Here is a 19,724-nt window from a genome sequence, read left to right as displayed (position 1 = left end):
CAATGAGTTTCAAATAACCACAGCCCTCTGGGTGAAAAAAAGTTTCCCTCAAATCTCTGAACGTCTTATTCCTTACCTTAAAACTGTGCTTCCTTGTTATTGATCCCCCTACAAAGGAGAATTTTTTTTCTCTTCTTTGCCCTGTCAATGCCCTCATAATTTTGTAAACCTTAATCAAACCCCCTCAGCCTTTTCTGTTCTAAGAAAAGCAACACGAGCCTACTTAGGGTCTCCTCATAGGTGAATCAGTCCAGCCCAGGCAACATTCTAGGGAATCTCTTCTGCACCGTTGATTATGCTATCAGATATTTTGTATAATGTGGAGATCAGAACAGCACACAGTACTCCATCTGTGGTCTAACTAATGTTATATACAACTCCATCATAATCTCAGTGCTTTTATATTCAATGCCTTGACTAATAAAAGCAAGCATTTCCTTTTTAACAACCACATTACCACTCATGCAGCCTTCAAGAATCTAGGGATATACACATTAAAGTCCCTCTGATCCTTTGTACTTCCTAGAGTCCTACCATTCAATGTGCACTCCCTTCCCTTGTTAGTCCTCCCAAAATGTATCACCTCACATGTTCCAGGATTACATTGCATTTTCAACTGTTCAATCAATCTGACCAGCTCAGCTAGGTTATCTGGAGTTAAGGTTTTCCTCCCAGCCAATCTGACCAGCCCAGCTCGATTTTCTGGAGATTAAGGTTTTCCTCCCAACTATTTACCACACACTGTACACTGTAGATAGCAAGAGACCCAGTACTGAACCCTGTGGTCCACCCTCAACTATCTCCCTCTGCATTCTGCCACAAAGCCAATTTTGCATTCAACTTGCTAAATTTCCCTCAATACCATGGACTCTTTGCTTCTTAATCAGTCTGCCATGTGAAACCTTGTCAAAAATCTTTCTCAAGTCCAGATAAATTATATCAAATGCATTATTGTCATCTACATACATAATCACATGCTTGAAAAGTTCAAAATTATGAGACATGATTTGTCCTTGGTAAAGACTATTCTAATTAATCTTTGCTCCTGCAAATGGATATTAATTTTGTCCCTTAGAACTTTTCCAATAATTTCTCTACGACAGGAGTTAGACACACTGGCTTTCTGGTTTATTCTTACCACTCTGCTTGAATAATGGCACGTCATTAATCTTTCTTGCAGTCCCCTGGCACTGAACTTGTGGCCAAAGAAAATTTGAAATTTAAGATCAGAGCTGTTGCAATCTCGTCTCCCACTGCAACCTGGGATACGTCCCTTCTAGGCCTGGGGATTTAGTTACTTTCAAAGCTGTTAAAACCACCAATACCTCCACACTCTCTATGCTAATTCATTATCATAGTCTCCAAACCTGATTTCTATACCCACATCATCCTTTTCTGCAGTGAGCACGGATGCAAAGTATTCATTTGTAAACTTCTCCTATGGCTTCCAGCTCCAAACACAGATTGCTACAGGTACCTAATGGATTATACTCTTTCCCATGTTCATTTCTTGCCCCAATATAAAACACCTTCGGATTTTCTTTAATGTTACCTAATGTCTTCTTATGTCCCCTCTTCACTCTCTTAATTTCTTTTTTAAGCAGTTGCCTACACTTTCTATACTGCTCTACACAGCCCCGTTGTTTTGAGCCTTTGGTATCAACCATAAGCTTTGTTTCTTATTCCATATCCAACCTGTACATCCCTTGACATCCAGGGTTCTCAGGACTTACTGATATACCTTTTCTGGAATGTATTGGCCTTGCAGTCTCAGTATTACCATTTTGAATATCTCCCACTACTCTGATGTGAATTTTCCTGGAAGTAGCTACTCCCAGGTCACTTTGGCCGGATCCTGTCTTATCTTATTAAAACCAACCTTCCCAGTCCAGAACCTTTATTTCCAATCTAACATTGTCATTTTCCTTAACTAACCTTAAATCTTACAGAATTATAGTTATTATCAACTGCCACATCTACCTCTTGTCCTACTTTGTTCTCTAAAACTAGATCCAGGATGTTCTTTCTCTTGCTGGATTTCCTATATGTTGGGTTAAAAACTTGCCTGGACACATTTTCATAATTCCACCTCCTCTACGTCTTTCATTCTTTGTCTATCCCAGTTAATATTGGAGAAATTGAAATCCCCTAACTCAAGCAATTCTTTAAAACTCTGTTCCACTTTTAAAAAATTTTCTTCCTAAGCATTACCTTGTCAAGATCATTAATGTCCATTCACTTATCCTAGGACTAATTCAATAGATACAGGTGGCACGTTGGTTCAGTGGTTAGCAATGCTGCTTTACAGTGCTAGGGACCTGGTTTGATTCCAGCCTTGGGCAACTGTCTGTGTGGATTTTGCAGATTCTCCCCGTATCTATATGGGTTTCCTCTCACAATCCAAAGATGTGCAGGTCAAGTGAAATGGCCATGCTAAATTGCCCATAGTGTTCAAGGATGTGTAAGTTAGGTGCCTTAGTCGTGTAGGTAAATAAAGGGTAGGGGAATGTGTCTGGGTGGTATACTCTCCGGAGGGTTAGTATGGGCGCTGGGCCTAAAGGCCTATTTTCACACTGTAGGGATTCTATGAGATATACCAAAATATTCCAGAGTTCATACTGATTTTTCTCTTACGTTCCAGCTATTCACCAAAGTACAAGAATTGATGGGGTCCTTCCATTACCTTGTAGCTAATTAATGCTTCAATTTTCTTATGAACCTCACAGCACTATGGTCCACAATTCGGATGCTGCCTGGCCTGCTATGTTTTTCCAGCACCACATTTTTCAACTCTGGTACTCCAGCATCTGCAGTCCTCACTTTCTCCTGTCTGCAATTCCCACTGACAGTTTCAAATTACAAGTAAGCTGATTATTTCCAGAACTTCATTCTCTTAAAGGGTAACTCTCTCTTATTGAGGATACTGTGGATTTATTCCTTCAATTTCCAGCTAAACAAATCTTCCAGTCAATTTCCCCCTTTTCAACTTTGTCTTATACTAAGTTCCAGCTCCTGGAACCCAGGTTGTATCCTGGACAATAGATCTAGCCTTTACTCCTTTTAAAGTATGGGCCTGGCTTTGTGTTTCAACTTTCAAGGAGCTATAAACCACATAAGAAACAAAGCTGTCATAGCCTCTAGCTGCTTTTCCAAACAGCAATCCAATCATACTTGCTGGCTGAGCCTGAATTAATTCCACAAAGATAACACAAAATACAGCTCTCACTAAGCTCTGTCCAGCTAAAGTTTTCCTCAGTTTTGGGCACTCAGAGAAATAGAAGGATCTTGGAGCACTGTCCACAGATCCCTGAAGGCAGAAGGACAAGTTAATAGGATAGTTAAGAAGGCATACAGGACTCTTGCCTTTATTAGTTGTGGCATAGATTTTAAGAGCAGGAAGTTGATGTTGGAGCTGCACAAAACTTTGGCTAGGCCACAGATGAGATACTGTGTGTAGTTTTGATCACCTCATCATAAGAAAGATGTGATTGCACTGGAGGGGTTGCAGAGGACCTTCTTCAGGATGTTACCTGGGTTGGTACACTTTAGCTTTGGAGAGAGATGAGATTGGCTTTGATTGTTTTTGTTACAGCGGGGAAGGCTGACGAGAGACCTGATTGAAACCTATAAGATTATGAGGGCCATGGAGTGGGTTGGTAGGAAACAGCTGTTCCCTTTCATTGAAGGGTCAATAACAATAACAGTATCAATTTAACAGAAAGGGCAGAAGGTTTATAGCAGATTTGAGGAAAGATTTTTTCACTCAGGCAGTGATAGGAATCTGGAATACATTGCCTGGAAGGGTAATAGAGATGGGAAAACTCACAATCTTCAAAAAATATATGGATGGCCACTTGAAATATCATAGCTATGGGCCAAGCGCTGGAAAGTGGAATTAGTGTGGATGGATGGACTGAAAGGTGTCTTCTACACTGTATGACTCTCTTACCTAGATCCTTGAACGGAATAGCTGCAGACAAACTATCTCCTGATCTTTAGCTAAGTAAGACAAACCTCATTTTAACTTTCTCACTCTTTTAACTATAACCTCATCCAGGGAATACAATTTTTTCAATTGTAAATCTTTGAGGTTTCTCAATCTCTGGATGTTGACCAGGTGTTTTACCTATTGAATTCACATTTAAAAGTCAATCTTTACAGCTAGAAAGCTATGCCACTGAAACAAATCAATGATAACATCGCTCAAATGCTATTTGCATCCCATTGATTTCCTACTCTGCAGATCGCTCATGTACAGTGCTTTTTTCTGTCAAAACCACTGCTTTCAACTGCTCAGAAACCCTATTGTCATTTGCCTTTTATTTGAAATGCTCATCCATTTGCCAATTCCTTTCAACATGGTGTGGCCTTCCAATTTTGCACCTGGCTGTCTAGTTATCTTTGTTCAGTCCAACTTCTTCCCTACTCAGAGGACTAAGATTACCACCCCCTAAGACGCAAAATAATTATTCTGCAAGGTTTGTGAAGTTTTGTAGCTCAGGTTGAGATTTAGGGTGTAGGTTTGCTTGCTGAACTGTAGGTTTGATATCCAGACATTTCATTACCTGGCTAGGTAACATCATCAGTGGCAACGTCCAAGTGAAGCAAAGCTGTTGTCTCCTGCTTTCTATTTATAGCTTTCTTCTGGATGGGGTTCCTGGGGTTTGTGGTGAAGAGACCATCTCACACACACACCAACCACCATCAATCACATTACCAACGAAAACATCATGAAGCTAGTGGACCTGTGCCTCACCACCCATTTCACTTTCAACAAAATAGTCTACAAACAAACCAACGGCACACCCATGGGATCTCTGCTATCAAGATTCATAGCAGAAGCAGTAATGCAAAGACTAGAACAAACAGCCCTACCAACCATCAAACCAAAAATCTGGGTCCGCTACCTAGATGACACCTTTGTCATCACAAAACAAAACAAGATAGAAGCGACATTTAACATCATCAACAACACCCTCACAGGCATAAAGTTCACCAAGGAGGAAGAAACCGCCAATAAACTCGCGTTCCTGGACGTCACAGTCGAAAGAAAGGACAACGGAGAACTACAAACCTGCATGTACAGAAAACCTACAAACACTGAACAAATACTTAACTACACCAGCAACCATCCCAACACACACAAACAAAGCTGTATCAGAACACTATTCTAATGAGTCACTTCATACTGCAGCACAGACAAACTTCGGAAAACAGAAGAGAACCACCTATATAACGTATTCAAGAAGAACGGATACTCCAAAAACTACAGTGGGCAGATTCCTCAAGAATAAACCATGACACGCAGACCAAACACAGCCAGAAATCCTAACCAACGTACCATACATTAAAGAAGTTTCAGAAATGACAGCCAGACTACTAAGACCCCTCGGAATCCTAGCAGCACACAAACCCACCAACACTCCCAAACAAAAACTAACAACTTAAAAGACCGAGTACAACCCATGGACAAAACCAAAGTCATCTACAAAATTCCATGCAAGGACTGCCACAAACACTAGGTAGGACAAACAGGAAGAAAGTTAGCCACCAGGATACACGAACACCAGCGAGCCACAAAAAGACACGACCCTCTCTCCCTCGTAGCCCTACACATGGATGAAAAAAACCACCATTTCGACTGGGACAACACATCTATCCTGGGACAGGCTAAGCAAAGACATGCCAAAGAATTCCTAGAGGCCTGGCACTCCAACCACAACGTTATAAACAAACACATAGATCTAGATGCCATCTATCAACCCCTCAGAAAATGAACAGGAAATGACATCACCACAAACCCCAGGAACCCCATCCAGGAGAAAGATATAAATAGAAAGCAGGAGTCAACAACTTCGCTTCACTTGGAGGTCGCCACTGATGATGTTACCTAGCCAGGTAATGAAAGGTCTGGATATCAAACCTACAGCTCAGCAAGCAAACCTACACCCTGTAATTGTTCTATGAAGTGACCATAAAATTTATTCCTTCTGGTCCTCCGCAGCCTCGCCGCAGCTTGCTCCTCAATTCTCCATTTTCCAGTTGTAGTAACTGGTTATTGTGGTTTTGTTTTAACATGTCTGAACACAGTCTCTATCATTGTATTATCCCTGCACCTACAAAGTCAGCCATAGACTTGAAGACAGTCAGGATTGCAGATGCTGGAAACCAGAGTCTATAGATGGGAAGCTGGAAAAGCACAGCAAATCACACAGTAGATAATAACAACTCGCTGCATACTATTTCCTCCACCATGTCCCTGAAATTCTTTTGCTGATCATCTTCAATCTGGGTTGTCTGGTTACTGACCCTTCTGTCTCCCAAACATTTCTCCATATTTACTCTAACTAATCCTTTCCTCATTGTGAGACTCATATCTTCCTAATTTCTATGTTTCCTCATGCTAGAATAATTTGTAGATACAGATCAACCTTCAAAGGTAAGTCTATTGGCCCATGACTTTGTTTGATCCCATGATCAATTTTTGTTGTCAGAAATCTGGAGTAACAAAATGGAAAATCCAAAGTGTTATCCAACTAAATATTCAAGTCGTAGAATTTTAACAGCTGAGAAAAAAGCTCTTTGGCCCATTGTGTTTGTGCTAGTCATCCAACATCCATCTGTTCTAATCCCATTTTCCATCACTTAACCCAAAGCCTTGTATGCTATGGTGTTTCAAGTTTTCACCTAAATATGAGGTGTCTTGAGGTTTCCTGCTTCTACCATTCTTTTAGGTCGTGACCTCCAGATACCTCCAACTCTCTGGCTGAAAAAGATTTACCTCAAATCACCTGTAAACCTCCTATTCTTTTCCTTCAAATTACCATCACTCCGAGTTTTTGACACCTCCACTAAGGGGAAAGGTTTCTTCCTATTGACTCTATTTATGCCCCTCAGAAGTTTGCATATCTCAATCCCCACAGAACCTCTGTGCTCTCAAGCACACAACCCCAGCCTATTGGGAATATTCAAAATCAAAATTCTTAATTTTTGCCACTGGTTTCATTCCCTTTACTAACTATTGGCTCAGACTGACCTAAATGTTAAAAAAGTTTATTATTTTGTTCAACTCAGAAGTGATATCTTCCAAACCACACTGATACGTATCATTCTCCCAGTTCAGTCTATAGATAGCAAGAGTCCAGACACAGATTAACTTCAAGGATTTATTGACCATGTACCATATTACAAGCAAAGATTCTTATTATTCTAACAACTGGGGGCAGGAGCATCACCAATTCAGGTCAAGACTTGATCAGAAGTATCAAGGGTACATTGCATTTGACATTTATACTTTATTTCTATTTGGTCTACATTCTTCAAAGGATATGCTTGCAACTCTTTTTCTGAATCTACCGCAAATTATGAGTTGTGAGGCCATAGATGTTATCTCCTCTTGGGATTGTGAAATCTTATTTTTCTTACTGGTGGTGATTATCTAAGCACTGTTCTATTATATGTTGACTTATAAATTCTATGTTGTACCATAATGACTGTATCATAATGACTTTTAACTGTACCAAGTCATTAATCTATTATATTTCATAGACCCTCAGCCACAACCACACCACTCCTCCCGCCATATCACCTCATACTGCTAAAATCTATATTTTGTTCCATGCTGTTTGATAATGTATTATTCAAGCAGTTGGACCTACACAAATTAATGCGTGATGGTCTTTACCTTCTATAAATTATATGCATAAAACAGCAAAGTTGTAGAATTCATAGCATGTTATTTTAATAAGTACCAATACAGAAAGATTCAAAAACAATATGTTTATACTGTGATCTATTGCCCTCAATATCATAGCTAACAATAATAGTACAATATGTACTTACAAGCTTTTTTTCATGTACAGACATGAAATACAACATCTTAAACCTAGTTTAGCAATATGACTGAAAAGTGTCTTCATAAATGGGAACAGAAATAGATGTCTACCCATGTGACAAATATGCAATATTAACATTTTCACAACTACAAATTTCTCTGATAGCTGAAAATACACATGTTTCTCATTGTATTCATTATTTAGAATGGAAGTATCTAACATACCATTGGTAACTTACCAAAACTCAACATAAAGGAACACAAAAAAATTAAACCATTAGTTGTTTAAGGACTTAAACAAGCATTATTTGACAATTAAACATATGAATTCTGTTCTGAGATGTTCATTATTAAGCTGTTTCTTGGTATTCAGTTTTCTCGGCACTGTATGCTGTGATGTAATGCTTAGTTCTGGTGATCTTGTTCCATCCATTCTATGAGAATGTCGATTTCACCGATAGCTTTAACAGCAGCTGCCCTGAGAGTCAACTGATAAAGGACAGAGATTTATGAAGTCATTTGCAAAATAAGTTTTGAATATGGTTACAACAGACCTTGTCCATTGATATTCTTTGTTATTGTGGAAGAGCAGTTTTGGACATGGACTCACACTGTCCACAGTTACTACCAAACTTACAGTCAACCCTGTTCTAGAAGCTTAACAGACTTGTAGCTTGTCCTATCAGTTCTGGCTGTTCTCCAATTTTACACAAAGTGACCATTGTCCAGAAGTGAAGTATTTTTCATGGACACAGAGAGGATGACGAATGAAACATAAACCTTGAGTTCTGTTTGAGGTTCAATTTTTGGAATTCAACCTCTGCATTCAGCATCATTTACATTAAGGTTGGACCCATGCCTGATTTTTGTCCTTTGTTATATTAATTTTAATTTGTTATCTAGAATGTAATTTAGCAATATGTTTACTTTGCATAAATTTTCCAGTCTTTTAACATATTTCATTAATCAGTGCTGCTCTATGAAAAGCAAATATTCTCATTTGTCAATGAAATGAAAGATATGACAACATACATTTTCAAAAGTATTTTGTATTTTCTTCATCATAGTTCGGGATTCTTCTCCACAGTGACACTTCATCTCTGCATGCTGTCCAATAAAGGAAGTCATAACCGCATTTAATTCAAGGATCAACAGAACAATGTTTCAACAGCAAAAACAGTTATAATGTGTGCAAATAACATGTAAAATAAATGAGACGTTGCTTCTGGTTTTGTTACTTACACACTGCCGAAGATCTCGCTTGATGCTGAGGAAGGAGTTGGCCAAAGTGTTGGTCTTCCTCTCAATGAGGGAGCTGGATGGAGTGTGATGTTTGAAGACAGTCTCCACATAGAATCTCAACATGTGGCGCAGAAAACAGCAGCTCTCCTCTGCCTAGAAATGAGAACTGGGAATGAGAGAAAAGCTGCATATCTCGCGCTCTGAGGTAAGGATGCAACTTAGATACCAACTTAACTATGTGTTGTGGCTATCTTAAGCAACCACTTGGTTATCATGACAAAATAGTCAGGATAAAATAGATGCCACAGAACAGGCTAGATAATAAAAATGTTCTGCTTTGAAGGAGGGTCAATGGACCCTACACATTAACTCTACTTTCCGTCCAGAGAGGCTGCCAGACCTGCTGGGTTTTCAAGCATATTTTGTTTTAGTTTCCAATAATAAACTACATGACCCCTGACTCCTATATAATGGATGGAAACGGTATCTATCTTAATTAGTGGCATTATTAAGCACTACAGATAACTGGGATAACTTGAACATGAGGATCATTGGTGAAATAGGCAATGCCAGTACCTGAATCCCTTGTAATGCTGATTTGGCTAGAAGCCTCACATCATCAGCTGTATCTTCCATTTGCTGTGGAGGAAGAAATTGTTTTAGTAGCGTTTCCCTTAAGTAGCTTCAAATTTCATTATAAAAGGTGTAAATAGGAGGGTACAGTGAATCTTGACTTACAATTGGCTGTCTGATAGCTGAGAATGCCTGCTGGATTTCAGCTATGTTCGCGGCCAGTGAACATCGTCCAAAGTGCAACCTCTTGGCTTGTGTAAGCAAGGGCTGGAAGAGGGTCACAGCGACCAGCCAGAAAACAGCACTCAGACCGTTCATCGTTAGAGTCAACGAGAAACCTACAAACAAAAGTAGCCAAAAGGTTCATGCAAAGATTTAAAAACAGACTTTCTTTAACAGGACTGAATCTTGAGTCCAAATGTAAACGATTTGAAACACGAGAAATCTCCTAGTGGGTTAGCTCAAGGTTTAGTTCACATACAATTGCCTTGCGTATCACCATGACATTAACAACCGATATTTCACTAAATTCTTCGCCTGTCACTCTATCGTCCAGGATCGAATGCTCATGCCTTATAGTATAAGTCCTTACTTGGTATCGGTGAATGTTAAGAGTTCTAGTTAATCCACGAAAGCTAGAAAAAAATTGGAATGGTTCTGTATACGAATATTCAGTTATTTATAAAGATTCGTTAATTTCTTGCATTGGAAATAAAGGACTAATAGTTACAATTAGGGAATTCAAATTATAGCATCAATTATATTTACCTTACCAAGTAACACGGAGTTCTATTTGTATGGTTACTGAGACATTGTATTATGTACTTGCGGCGTCTTCAAAGCACTTTACAAACAAAATGCTCCTTTCTTAAAAAGCAGTGGTACTATCCCTATCTTTAAGCCAGGACGCCCGGGTTCAAGTCCCAGCTGTTCCAGAGGTGTGTATTAACACCTCAAAACAGGTTGATTAGAAATTAGTTAAAACAATTCAATGAATTTGATTCGTGACTAATTTCTTGTACATTCTGCTTTTATTCCACTAAAACAGTCTATTTATGAATTTCTGACAAGTTAAACGTACCACACAACATTCAGTCCGCAATTGTAACCTGAGATTGCTTGTCCCGTGAAGTGACTGCACAGAAGGTACTGTCCCTCACAACAGTTGAAGGAGGTTTCTCACCTTGAGCATGATGGCGCAGCATGAACACTTGGATAGAGGGAGGCTCACCTGTGTATGTTGACAGTGGCTGTTGGTTCCCCTTGTCCAGGTTTGTTCATCTCTCCACCGTTTGTGTCCCTTAAATACACCTGCATAACAGAGTGGGGATTTTTATTTTCAGATTCATACACGAGGTTTTCCGAAGTTCCTCGGGCGGGACAAGATCATTTCCTCAGTAATTTGCATAACATTGTGCTTCATTTCACCTGCCGCCATTTACCGATGGTGTGAAACTGAAATCACTTTCTTGAATTTCCAGCAAATCTTTCTTTACAAATATTTTCACTTCCCTCTTAACAGTCTTTGTTTTCCCAAATATGTTACCATGGCAAGAAATCAACCAAGTAGCACCTGGAAGAAATAGTTTGATCTTTTTCTGCACAATTCCAATCCCTCTACATATTGTGTTATTTCTAACAAACATTATTTCAACTGGCGAATCCTCAAAGTATTCCTCATTCTCAAACACTCAATTCCTTAAAAGTCTGTCTACATCACCCCTCATTTTCTCCGCACCATCACCCTTCACTAAATGCACTCAGTGTGGTACTGTGACTCAGTGGTTAGCGCTGCTGTCTCACAGCATTAGGGACCCAGGTTTGATTCCAGCCTTGAGTGACTGTATGGCATAGCATATCCTCCCCATGTCTGTGTGGGTTTCTGCTGGGTGCTCCGGTTTCCTCCCACAGAACAAAGATGTGCAGCTTGGGTTGACTGCCCAGGCTAAATTATCCTGTAGCATCCAGGGACATGCAGGCTAGGTGGACTAGTAATGGTAAATGTGTGATAAGGAGATGTGGTAGGTCTGGGCGGGATGCTCTTTGGAGGCTTGGTGCAGACTTGATGGGTTGAATGGCCTGAGTAGACCAGTTGGCTTCTGGAGCCATTGAATAAAATCATGGCTAGTCTGTTTGTGCTTTGAATTCCACATTCAAAATTACTCCCAATAACCTTCGATTCCCTTGCCTAACACAGATCCCACTCATAACTAAGCTAATGAATAAGGCCCAGGTATCATTAGATGAATGATGGCCAAACACGAGGTCTACTCTTTGTGGGAAACCTCTATTGGACATCCATATCTCACTACAAGGAAACCATCGGAGAGCATTTTGAATGTCACTCCATAAGATTTGCTTTCCGCTGCACATTTATTGATTAACATTAAATTGCTCCATGGCCATGATTTGATGCCATGTCTCCTGAATAGACTGAGGCTCTGGATAGCTGGATCAGTGACATTCACACTATGTCACCACTTCCTCCCATGTTAGCCTGCAAGCTACCTATTTGTGACTCATGCACCAGAACACCTTTTGCACCTCAGAATTCTTCAGTCACTCTTTATTTAAATAATACACTTTTTTTTATTCTTCCTGTCAAAGTTAATAGCTTTATGTTTTTCCACATTATGTTCCATCTGCCAGATTTTTGTCCACTTGCTTGACCTATTTTTATCCGTCTGCATCTTCTTATGTCCTCTTCACAGTGATCTTTGTCTTGTCTGCAAATTTAGTCACAACGGCTTCATTGCATTCATCGCATCCTGCCAAGATGCTTCATGAGCATTCCATACTGAGGAATATGTTCAGCAGTAATGAGATACTCTAAACAGTTTCCTTTGACCATCCCAATAGAAAGACAAATGTCATTGTCCAAGGCGTTGGTTTACTGCCACCAATCAGCATTGACAATGTAATTCTGGAAGTTTCACATTAACCAGTCTCCACAATCACCAGCAATTTGTCACTTCATGCTGGAATCAACACCTGCATTGCAAAAGCTGCAATTTTTCTGATAAGCTAAGAGTTTAGGACAATAACAATTTGATGGAGACATCGAAACTATGAGTCTGCGGACCCTATGTTTTCAGTGCATCCCTTGATTGTAGTAAAACTCAGACAACTAAAATTAGGCGGGAAACAAGTCTGAACAGGTTCTATCTTCCCTGTTTCATTCATGTTCTTGACATCTCGTGGGGGATGGGAAAAGCTCACTGGCATAGAGGTTCTGCAGCATACTGACTGTCTTAGCATGCACTCATTACTAAGTCAATGTTGCGATGGCTCAGCCCTGTTCATTGGATAAGTATGATTGTACTCCCAGTATTCTTTACAAGAAACTGGCCATAGCCTGTTGAACATCCATATCCTAAATACAATGAAACTTGTGAGCAAGAAACGAAGATAGAGGACGTTGACACAGACAATATTGAGATCTAGGACCGTGACATTTTAATGCAGAATCTACAAAGAGTTATTGGAATAAGTGAAGCAAAATAAAACTCAGCTGGCTAAAATAATTCCACAGAGGTCAATTTCCCTGCAGCAAGTTATTCTTTATTTATACGTGTCGCTGGTCTGACTTCCTTAGAGCCAGCTCTCAGAGTGAGCAGAGCCTATGACATTTGTTTATGTCTGTCAGCCTGGGCTCCCTAATTGTACCAGATTAACAGCGCCAATCAGGGAACTCATACTCTACAAGGTCCACCTGGCTGATCTTGTTGCATTCAATACATCCCTCCCTCTCTAAATCCAGGAATGAAAGGCTATTCTTTTCCTTGTAGCCACTTCTGGGGGATTTTTGCACTGGATCCAATTCCTCTGACTCAACATTGCTACAGGTGATGTGTACCAGACCGTAGTCCGCCTCTTGTGCCTTGAGCATCTTGGAAGAAATTCATCCTCTTCTTCCAGCGATTAAGGCATTGAGGATGTGACACTGCTGTGTCCATCTCTAACTCCATCACCAGACAGGGATGTTCCCTCCCAGTTGGGGAACACATCAGAGGTCAAGGACATTCAGCCTCAGATCTTTGGGTGACCATCCTCCAAGGTGGACTTCAGGATAGGCAACAATGCAAGGTGGCCAAGCTGAGGCTGATAGCCAAGTTTGGTACCCATGAGGATGGCTTTAACCAGACCTTAGGTTCGTGTCACACTACAGGTGACCCCAATACACTATACACTCTCTCTCACACACACACGCAAGCACACATACACACACATTCTTACGTACTCACACACCGATGCAGACCCTCTCATACATACGCTCTCTCATACACAGGCACACATGTACCCCCCACACTCACACCTGTGCACACACCCTTTCACAGGCTTATACTCCATCATACCCACACACACACTCTACCAAGTTTTCATACATGCAAACACACACTCCCTAATGTTCACTCACACTCACCCTCTCTCTCTCATGCACACATATAAGTCTATGGAGTGAGTTTATATTTGCAGATACATTCTATTTTGCTCAAAAATTCACAATCTGTAGACAGTCAATACAGGCAGTGAATACATGTAATATTTTGTAAATTCCTTTTTGGAAATAGAACCAGTGAGACTCAAGATTAGGATACAGGCAGACTCTAGCCTCCTACTGTTAACGTGTTGTTTGAGCTCAGATGTCACCTTTTGTTATAAAATCTTAAGTTATCTCAAGATGGTGACTTAAAAGAAGTTCTGGGATTTACAGAACCTGCAACACATTCTAAAAAATGAAAGATTTAACAACAATCCAGGTTTGTTTAGTATATCATTTCAGTTGCATGACACCATAATCTTTTACTATAAATTCTGTGTCTTATGGTCTTATGCTCCACAACCAGTGCCTCCAACTAAACCTGTTGGATGATAACCTGGTGTTGTGTGAATTTTTAAACTTTGTCCACTCTAGTCCAACACCGGAACCTTCTATATCATTTCTGATCTCGAGCATCCGCAATTCTTTCAGTTTTTTGTTTGTTTTGATTAGTTCTGATTTGGATATTGATAAGCAATTTAACTATTCTAAGCCAAATATAGCTGGGCTTTCCATGGTGTGCACTTCTGTGGATACTAGCCCACGAGTTCTATTACTCAGTTCAGGCTTGGTGGGCCTCTTTTGTTGTCTCAAATCTGCATACTGGCAGCAACTACAATGGCTTGTCCGTCTGGACCCTGAAGAAAATACTAACCATTTTGTCAAGGCTTTGCTTTATTTTGGAGTTTTGCTGTGGGGGACCTCGAATCCCTCTGTTCAGGATATGTCCCTCAGTGAGGCTATACTAGTGCCTTCACTCAGATGGTGTCCCCCAAGCTCAGTCGGCCTGGTGAGGGTGTTCTTTGCCATACCTTGTAACTCAAATGCTCCACTTGCTGTATTTTTCAAAGATAAAGCCAGTTGTATTGCCTGCTTGAAGTCCACTTGAGTTTCAGCGAGTAAGTTCTTTTGGGTGCTTCCATCATTAATCCTACATACCAAACAGCCTCTCAGCACCTGATTAAGGGTTAAACTAAAGTCATATGCCTCTGCCAGTCATCTTAACCTTGTCAAAATCTTGATACGGATTCCCCTGGTTCTCAAACTGCCGAGTGAAACTAGGGTCATTACGTCCCTCAACTAAATCCATCACTCTTGAAAGGTTTCGTATCTCGGGCCTCAGGAAACATTCTTCTCTTAATAACAAGCGGTCAGGTGAATTATTCATTACTTTTCATCTGCCCCAGTGTCATTTATCTGGAAACAAAATGCATTCTCTCCAGTTCCTGGGCACAAGTCTTCAACAGCAGGATGGAATGAGTCAAACTTCCCAAGTTATTGCATGATGCCAGAAATGCTTACCCCAACTCAAAGACAACTGTTGCAAGTAGATTTCTTCAGGAGTGAATTTTATCTCTGTCTTTACCATTGAATTAACTCCACAGAGGCTGGTATCCTGTCACCAAAGTCATCCTTTATTTACATGTGCATAGTACTTGACACTGGTCTGGCTTCCTCAGAGCCAGTACTCTGAGTGAACAAAACCTCTCACACTTCTGTTTATTTTATTTTTTCTTCTTTTTTCTTTTCTTTTCGTGTGTGAGACACAGTGTAAGACACAAGGTGCATGAATCTTTATTCAAATTTCCACCACCAGAACAAAAGAAACACCCGAGTGGCCAGTGACAAGCACTGCCCTTCACAAAAGGGCAATGCTGTGTGATTAAACAGTGAAGGGGAGGGCAGGGATTAAATCAAAATAGAGTCGGAGGGGGAAATAATGCACTCCACTCCCTGCGGTGCCCACCTCTCCCTGAACAACTCCAGGGTGTTGGTGGACACTGGGTGCTCCTTCTCCAAGGACACCCGGGCTCCAACGTAACTGTGGAAGAGGGGCAGGCACTCCTGTTAATTTTATTTTATTAAACAAATTATAAAACAGTTTGCAAAAAACATTTACAGCTGTACAAGAGACAGCAATTTTACAAGGGAGAGGGGCAGCAAAGCTAGGCCCCAAACCCTACCGTTCAACCATTTTACAGGGAGATGAGGACAAACCTCAAATCCCAGTTCCACATATGACAGTGACAGTGACATTTGTACATTAAACAGTACTGTTACATACAGAAGTGCAAACAATACAGACCCAGCAAGCCCCCGCCCCTCCCACCTTCCGACCACTCTAAGGCAGCCTGCCCCTACCCACCTTCTCGGTCCACCCCATGCCTCTTCCAGTTCTCGGTCCGCCCTGACACATCTTTCAACCACCTCTAGGACAGCCTGCCCTGGTACCCACTCGGGGTGACAGCGGTCAGGACGGCCTACCCACCTTCCAGCTTCTCTAACCACCCTCAGCATCTTTTGACCACCTCTGGGACAGCCCGCCCTGGTACCTGCCCGGGGTGACAGCGCTGAGGCCGGCTATCCACCTTCTGGCTCTCGGTCTGCCCCTACGTACCATTGGGTTCTCACCCACCCCGTTGTGCCTCCGACCAGTGGGCTATCCTAACACACCTTTCGACCACCTCTAGGACAGCCCGTCCCCTGCCCTGGGACAATGCATGTAGGGTAGCCCACAAGCCTTCCGGATCTCAGCCCGCCCCTACGCGCCTTCTGGCTCTCGGCTGCTCTGACACCTTTCGACCACCTCTAGGACAGCCCGTCCCGATTACCCCTTATCAGGACAACAGCGCTCAGAACGGCCTACTCACCATCTGGCTCTCGGGGTGACTGGCATCAGGATGGCCTACCCACCCTCTGGCTTTCAGGACAGCCTACCAACCTTCAGGTTCACAGGATGGCCTACCCACCCTCCGGCTCTCAGGCTGACAGCTTTCAGGGTGACGCATGAGCCTCCCAGCTCACAACAAGGCCTGCCAGACCCAGGGACACAAAACAGTGCCACACTACAATGTAGTTAGTTCAATCCTGTTTATTTTATTTTTTTTCCTGTTTATTTTTTTTTATTTTATTAAACAAATTACAAAACAGTTTACAATAAACATTTACAGCTGTACAAGAGACAGCAATTTTACAAGGGAGAGGAGCAGCAAAGCTAGGCCCCAAACCCTACCGTTTGACCATTTTACAGGGAGATGAGGACAACCCTCAAATCCCTGTTCCACATTTAACAAGACAGTGACAATATGTCCTGTTTATTTTTTTTTCTCCTGTTTTTTTTTATTATTAACCAAATTGCAAAAACAGTTTACAACAAAGTTACATTTACAGCTGCATAGAAGAGACAGCAATTTTACAAGGGAAAGGAGCAAAGCCAGGCCCCAATCCCTACCGTTCAAACAGTTTACAGGGATGTGAGGATAAACCTCAAATCACAGTTTCACAAAAATATAAAGAGACATCAACAATGACATTTGTACGTCAGACAATACTGCTACATACAGAAGTGCAGACAATACAGACCCAGCAAGCCCCTACCCTTCCCACCTTTCGACCACTCTAAGGCAGCCCGCCCCTACCCACCTTCTGGCTCTCGGTCCACCCCGTGCCCCTTCCAGTTCTCGGTCCGCCCTCACACACCTTTCGACCACCTCTAGGACAGCCCACCCCAGTACCCGCTCGGGGTGACAGCGGTTTGGACGGCCTACCCACCTTCCGGCTTCACTAACCACCCTCTGCACCTTTCGACCACCTCTGGGGCAGCCCGCCCCGGTACCTGCCCGGGGTGACAGCGCTGAGGACGGCTACCCGCCTTCTGGCTCTCGGTCTGCCCCTGTATACCATTGGGCTCTCACCCAGCCCGTTGCACCTCCGACTAGTGGGCTATCCTAGCACACCTTTCGACCACCTCTAGGGCAGCCCGTCCCCTGCCCTGGGACAATGCATGTAGGGTAGCCCACAAGCCTTCCGGATCTCAGCCCGCCCCTACGCGCCTTCTGGCTCTCGGCTGCTCTGACACCTTTCGACCACCTCTAGGACAGCCCGTCCCGATTACCCCTTATCAGGACAACAGCGCTCAGAACGGCCTACTCACCATCTGGCTCTCGGGGTGACTGGCATCAGGATGGCCTACCCACCCTCTGGCTTTCAGGACAGCCTACCAACCTTCAGGTTCACAGGATGGCCTACCCACCCTCCGGCTCTCAGGCTGACAGCTTTCAGGGCGACGCATGAGCCTCCCAGCTCACAACAAGGCCTGCCAGACCCAGGGACACAAAACAGTGCCACACTACAATGCAGTTAGTTCAATCCTGTTTATTTATTTTTTTTTCCCCTGTTACTATTTTTTTTATTTTATTAAACAAATTACAAAACAGTTTACAATAAACATTTACAGCTGTAAAGAAGACAGCAATTTTACAAGGGAGAGGAGCAAAGCTAGGCCCCAAACCCTACCGTTTGACCATTTTACAGTGAAATGAGGACAACCCTCAAATCCTAGTTCCACATTTAACAAGACAGTGACAATGACATTCGTACATTAAACAATACGGTTACATACAGAAGTGCAGACAATACAGACCCAGCAAGCCCCCACCCTTCCCACCTTTCGACCACTCTAAGGCAGCCCGCCCCTACCCACCTTCCAGTTCAGTCCACCCTGTGCCCCTTCCAGTTCTCAGTCTGCCCTCACACACCTTTCGACCACCTCTAGGACAGCCCACCCCGGTACCCGCCCGGGGTGACAGCGGTTTGGACAGCCTACCCACCTTCCGGCTTCACTAACCACCCTCAGCACCTTTCGACCACCTCTGGGGCAGCCCGCCCCGGTACCTGCCCGGGGTGACAGCGCTGAGGATGGCTACCGGCCTTCAGGCTCTCGGTCTGACCCTACGTACCATTGGGCTCTCACCCAGCCCGTTGCGCCTCCGACTAGTGGGCTATCCTAGCACACCTTTCGACCACCTCTAGGGCAGCCCGTCCCCTGCCCTGGGACAATGCATGTAGGGTAGCCCACAAGCCTTCCGGATCTCAGCCCGCCCCTACGCGCCTTCTGGCTCTCGGCTGCTCTGACACCTTTCGACCACCTCTAGGACAGCCCGTCCCGATTACCCCTTATCAGGACAACAGCGCTCAGAACGGCCTACTCACCATCTGGCTCTCGGGGTGACTGGCATCAGGATGGCCTACCCACCCTCTGGCTTTCAGGACAGCCTACCAACCTTCAGGTTCACAGGATGGCCTACCCACCCTCCGGCTCTCAGGCTGACAGCTTTCAGGGCGACGCATGAGCCTCCCAGCTCACAACAAGGCCTGCCAGACCCAGGGACACAAAACAGTGCCACACTACAATGCAGTTAGTTCAATCCTGTTTATATCTGTCAACCAGCATTTCCTGATTGGACCAGATCAACAGTCCTGATTAGGGAACTCATACTGTATGGCGTCCACTTGTATGGGGGCCTTGAGAGATGAAAAGCCAGCAAAACTTGCACCTTCTCCAGCCTGTGTCCTCATCTACAGTAAGTGTGACAGAGACCATTGCACCAGAGTGGGTCGTCTGCACCATACCAGTCAATGTGCGACATAGAGTGGCATGGTGGCTCAGTGGTCAGTACTGCTGCTTCATAGTACCAGGGACCTGGGTTCAATTCCAGGCTCGGGCGACTGTCTGCGTGGAGTTTGCACATTCTC

At 42.9% G+C, this 19,724-nt stretch overlaps 1 protein-coding gene across 1 annotated transcript; it reads right to left on the bottom strand.

Annotated features, from left to right (window-relative positions):
- Window positions 1-8,200: 8,200 nt before the first annotated feature.
- On the bottom strand, window positions 8,201-9,712 carry il19l (interleukin 19 like). The gene is made up of 4 exons (XM_060845015.1): window positions 9,653-9,712; window positions 9,077-9,229; window positions 8,867-8,941; window positions 8,201-8,323 (listed from the first exon to the last, which is right to left on the bottom strand). The coding sequence occupies exons 1-4, from the start codon at window positions 9,710-9,712 to the stop codon at window positions 8,240-8,242; spliced, it is 372 nt and encodes a 123-aa protein (XP_060700998.1). The 3' UTR covers window positions 8,201-8,239.
- Between the last annotated feature and the right edge of the window lie 10,012 nt (window positions 9,713-19,724).

This window comes from Hemiscyllium ocellatum, chromosome 26 (genome assembly GCF_020745735.1).
Source record: "Hemiscyllium ocellatum isolate sHemOce1 chromosome 26, sHemOce1.pat.X.cur, whole genome shotgun sequence".
In the NCBI taxonomy this organism is placed as follows: Eukaryota; Metazoa; Chordata; class Chondrichthyes; order Orectolobiformes; family Hemiscylliidae; genus Hemiscyllium; species Hemiscyllium ocellatum.
This window is presented reverse-complemented; position numbering and strand designations above follow the sequence as displayed.

Bases quoted from the DNA above. Each gene is read 5' to 3' on its own strand.
- il19l (XM_060845015.1), bottom strand. From the start codon at position 9,712: ATGGAAGATACAGCTGATGATGTGAGGCTTCTAGCCAAATCAGCATTA. The intron at 9,230-9,652 runs GTACTGGCATTG...TCTCATTTCTAG, and splicing joins CAGCATTACAAGGGATTCAG to GCAGAGGAGAGCTGCTGTTT. The intron at 8,324-8,866 runs GTATGTTGTCAT...GTCCTTTATCAG, and splicing joins TACAAAATACTTTTGAAAAT to TTGACTCTCAGGGCAGCTGC.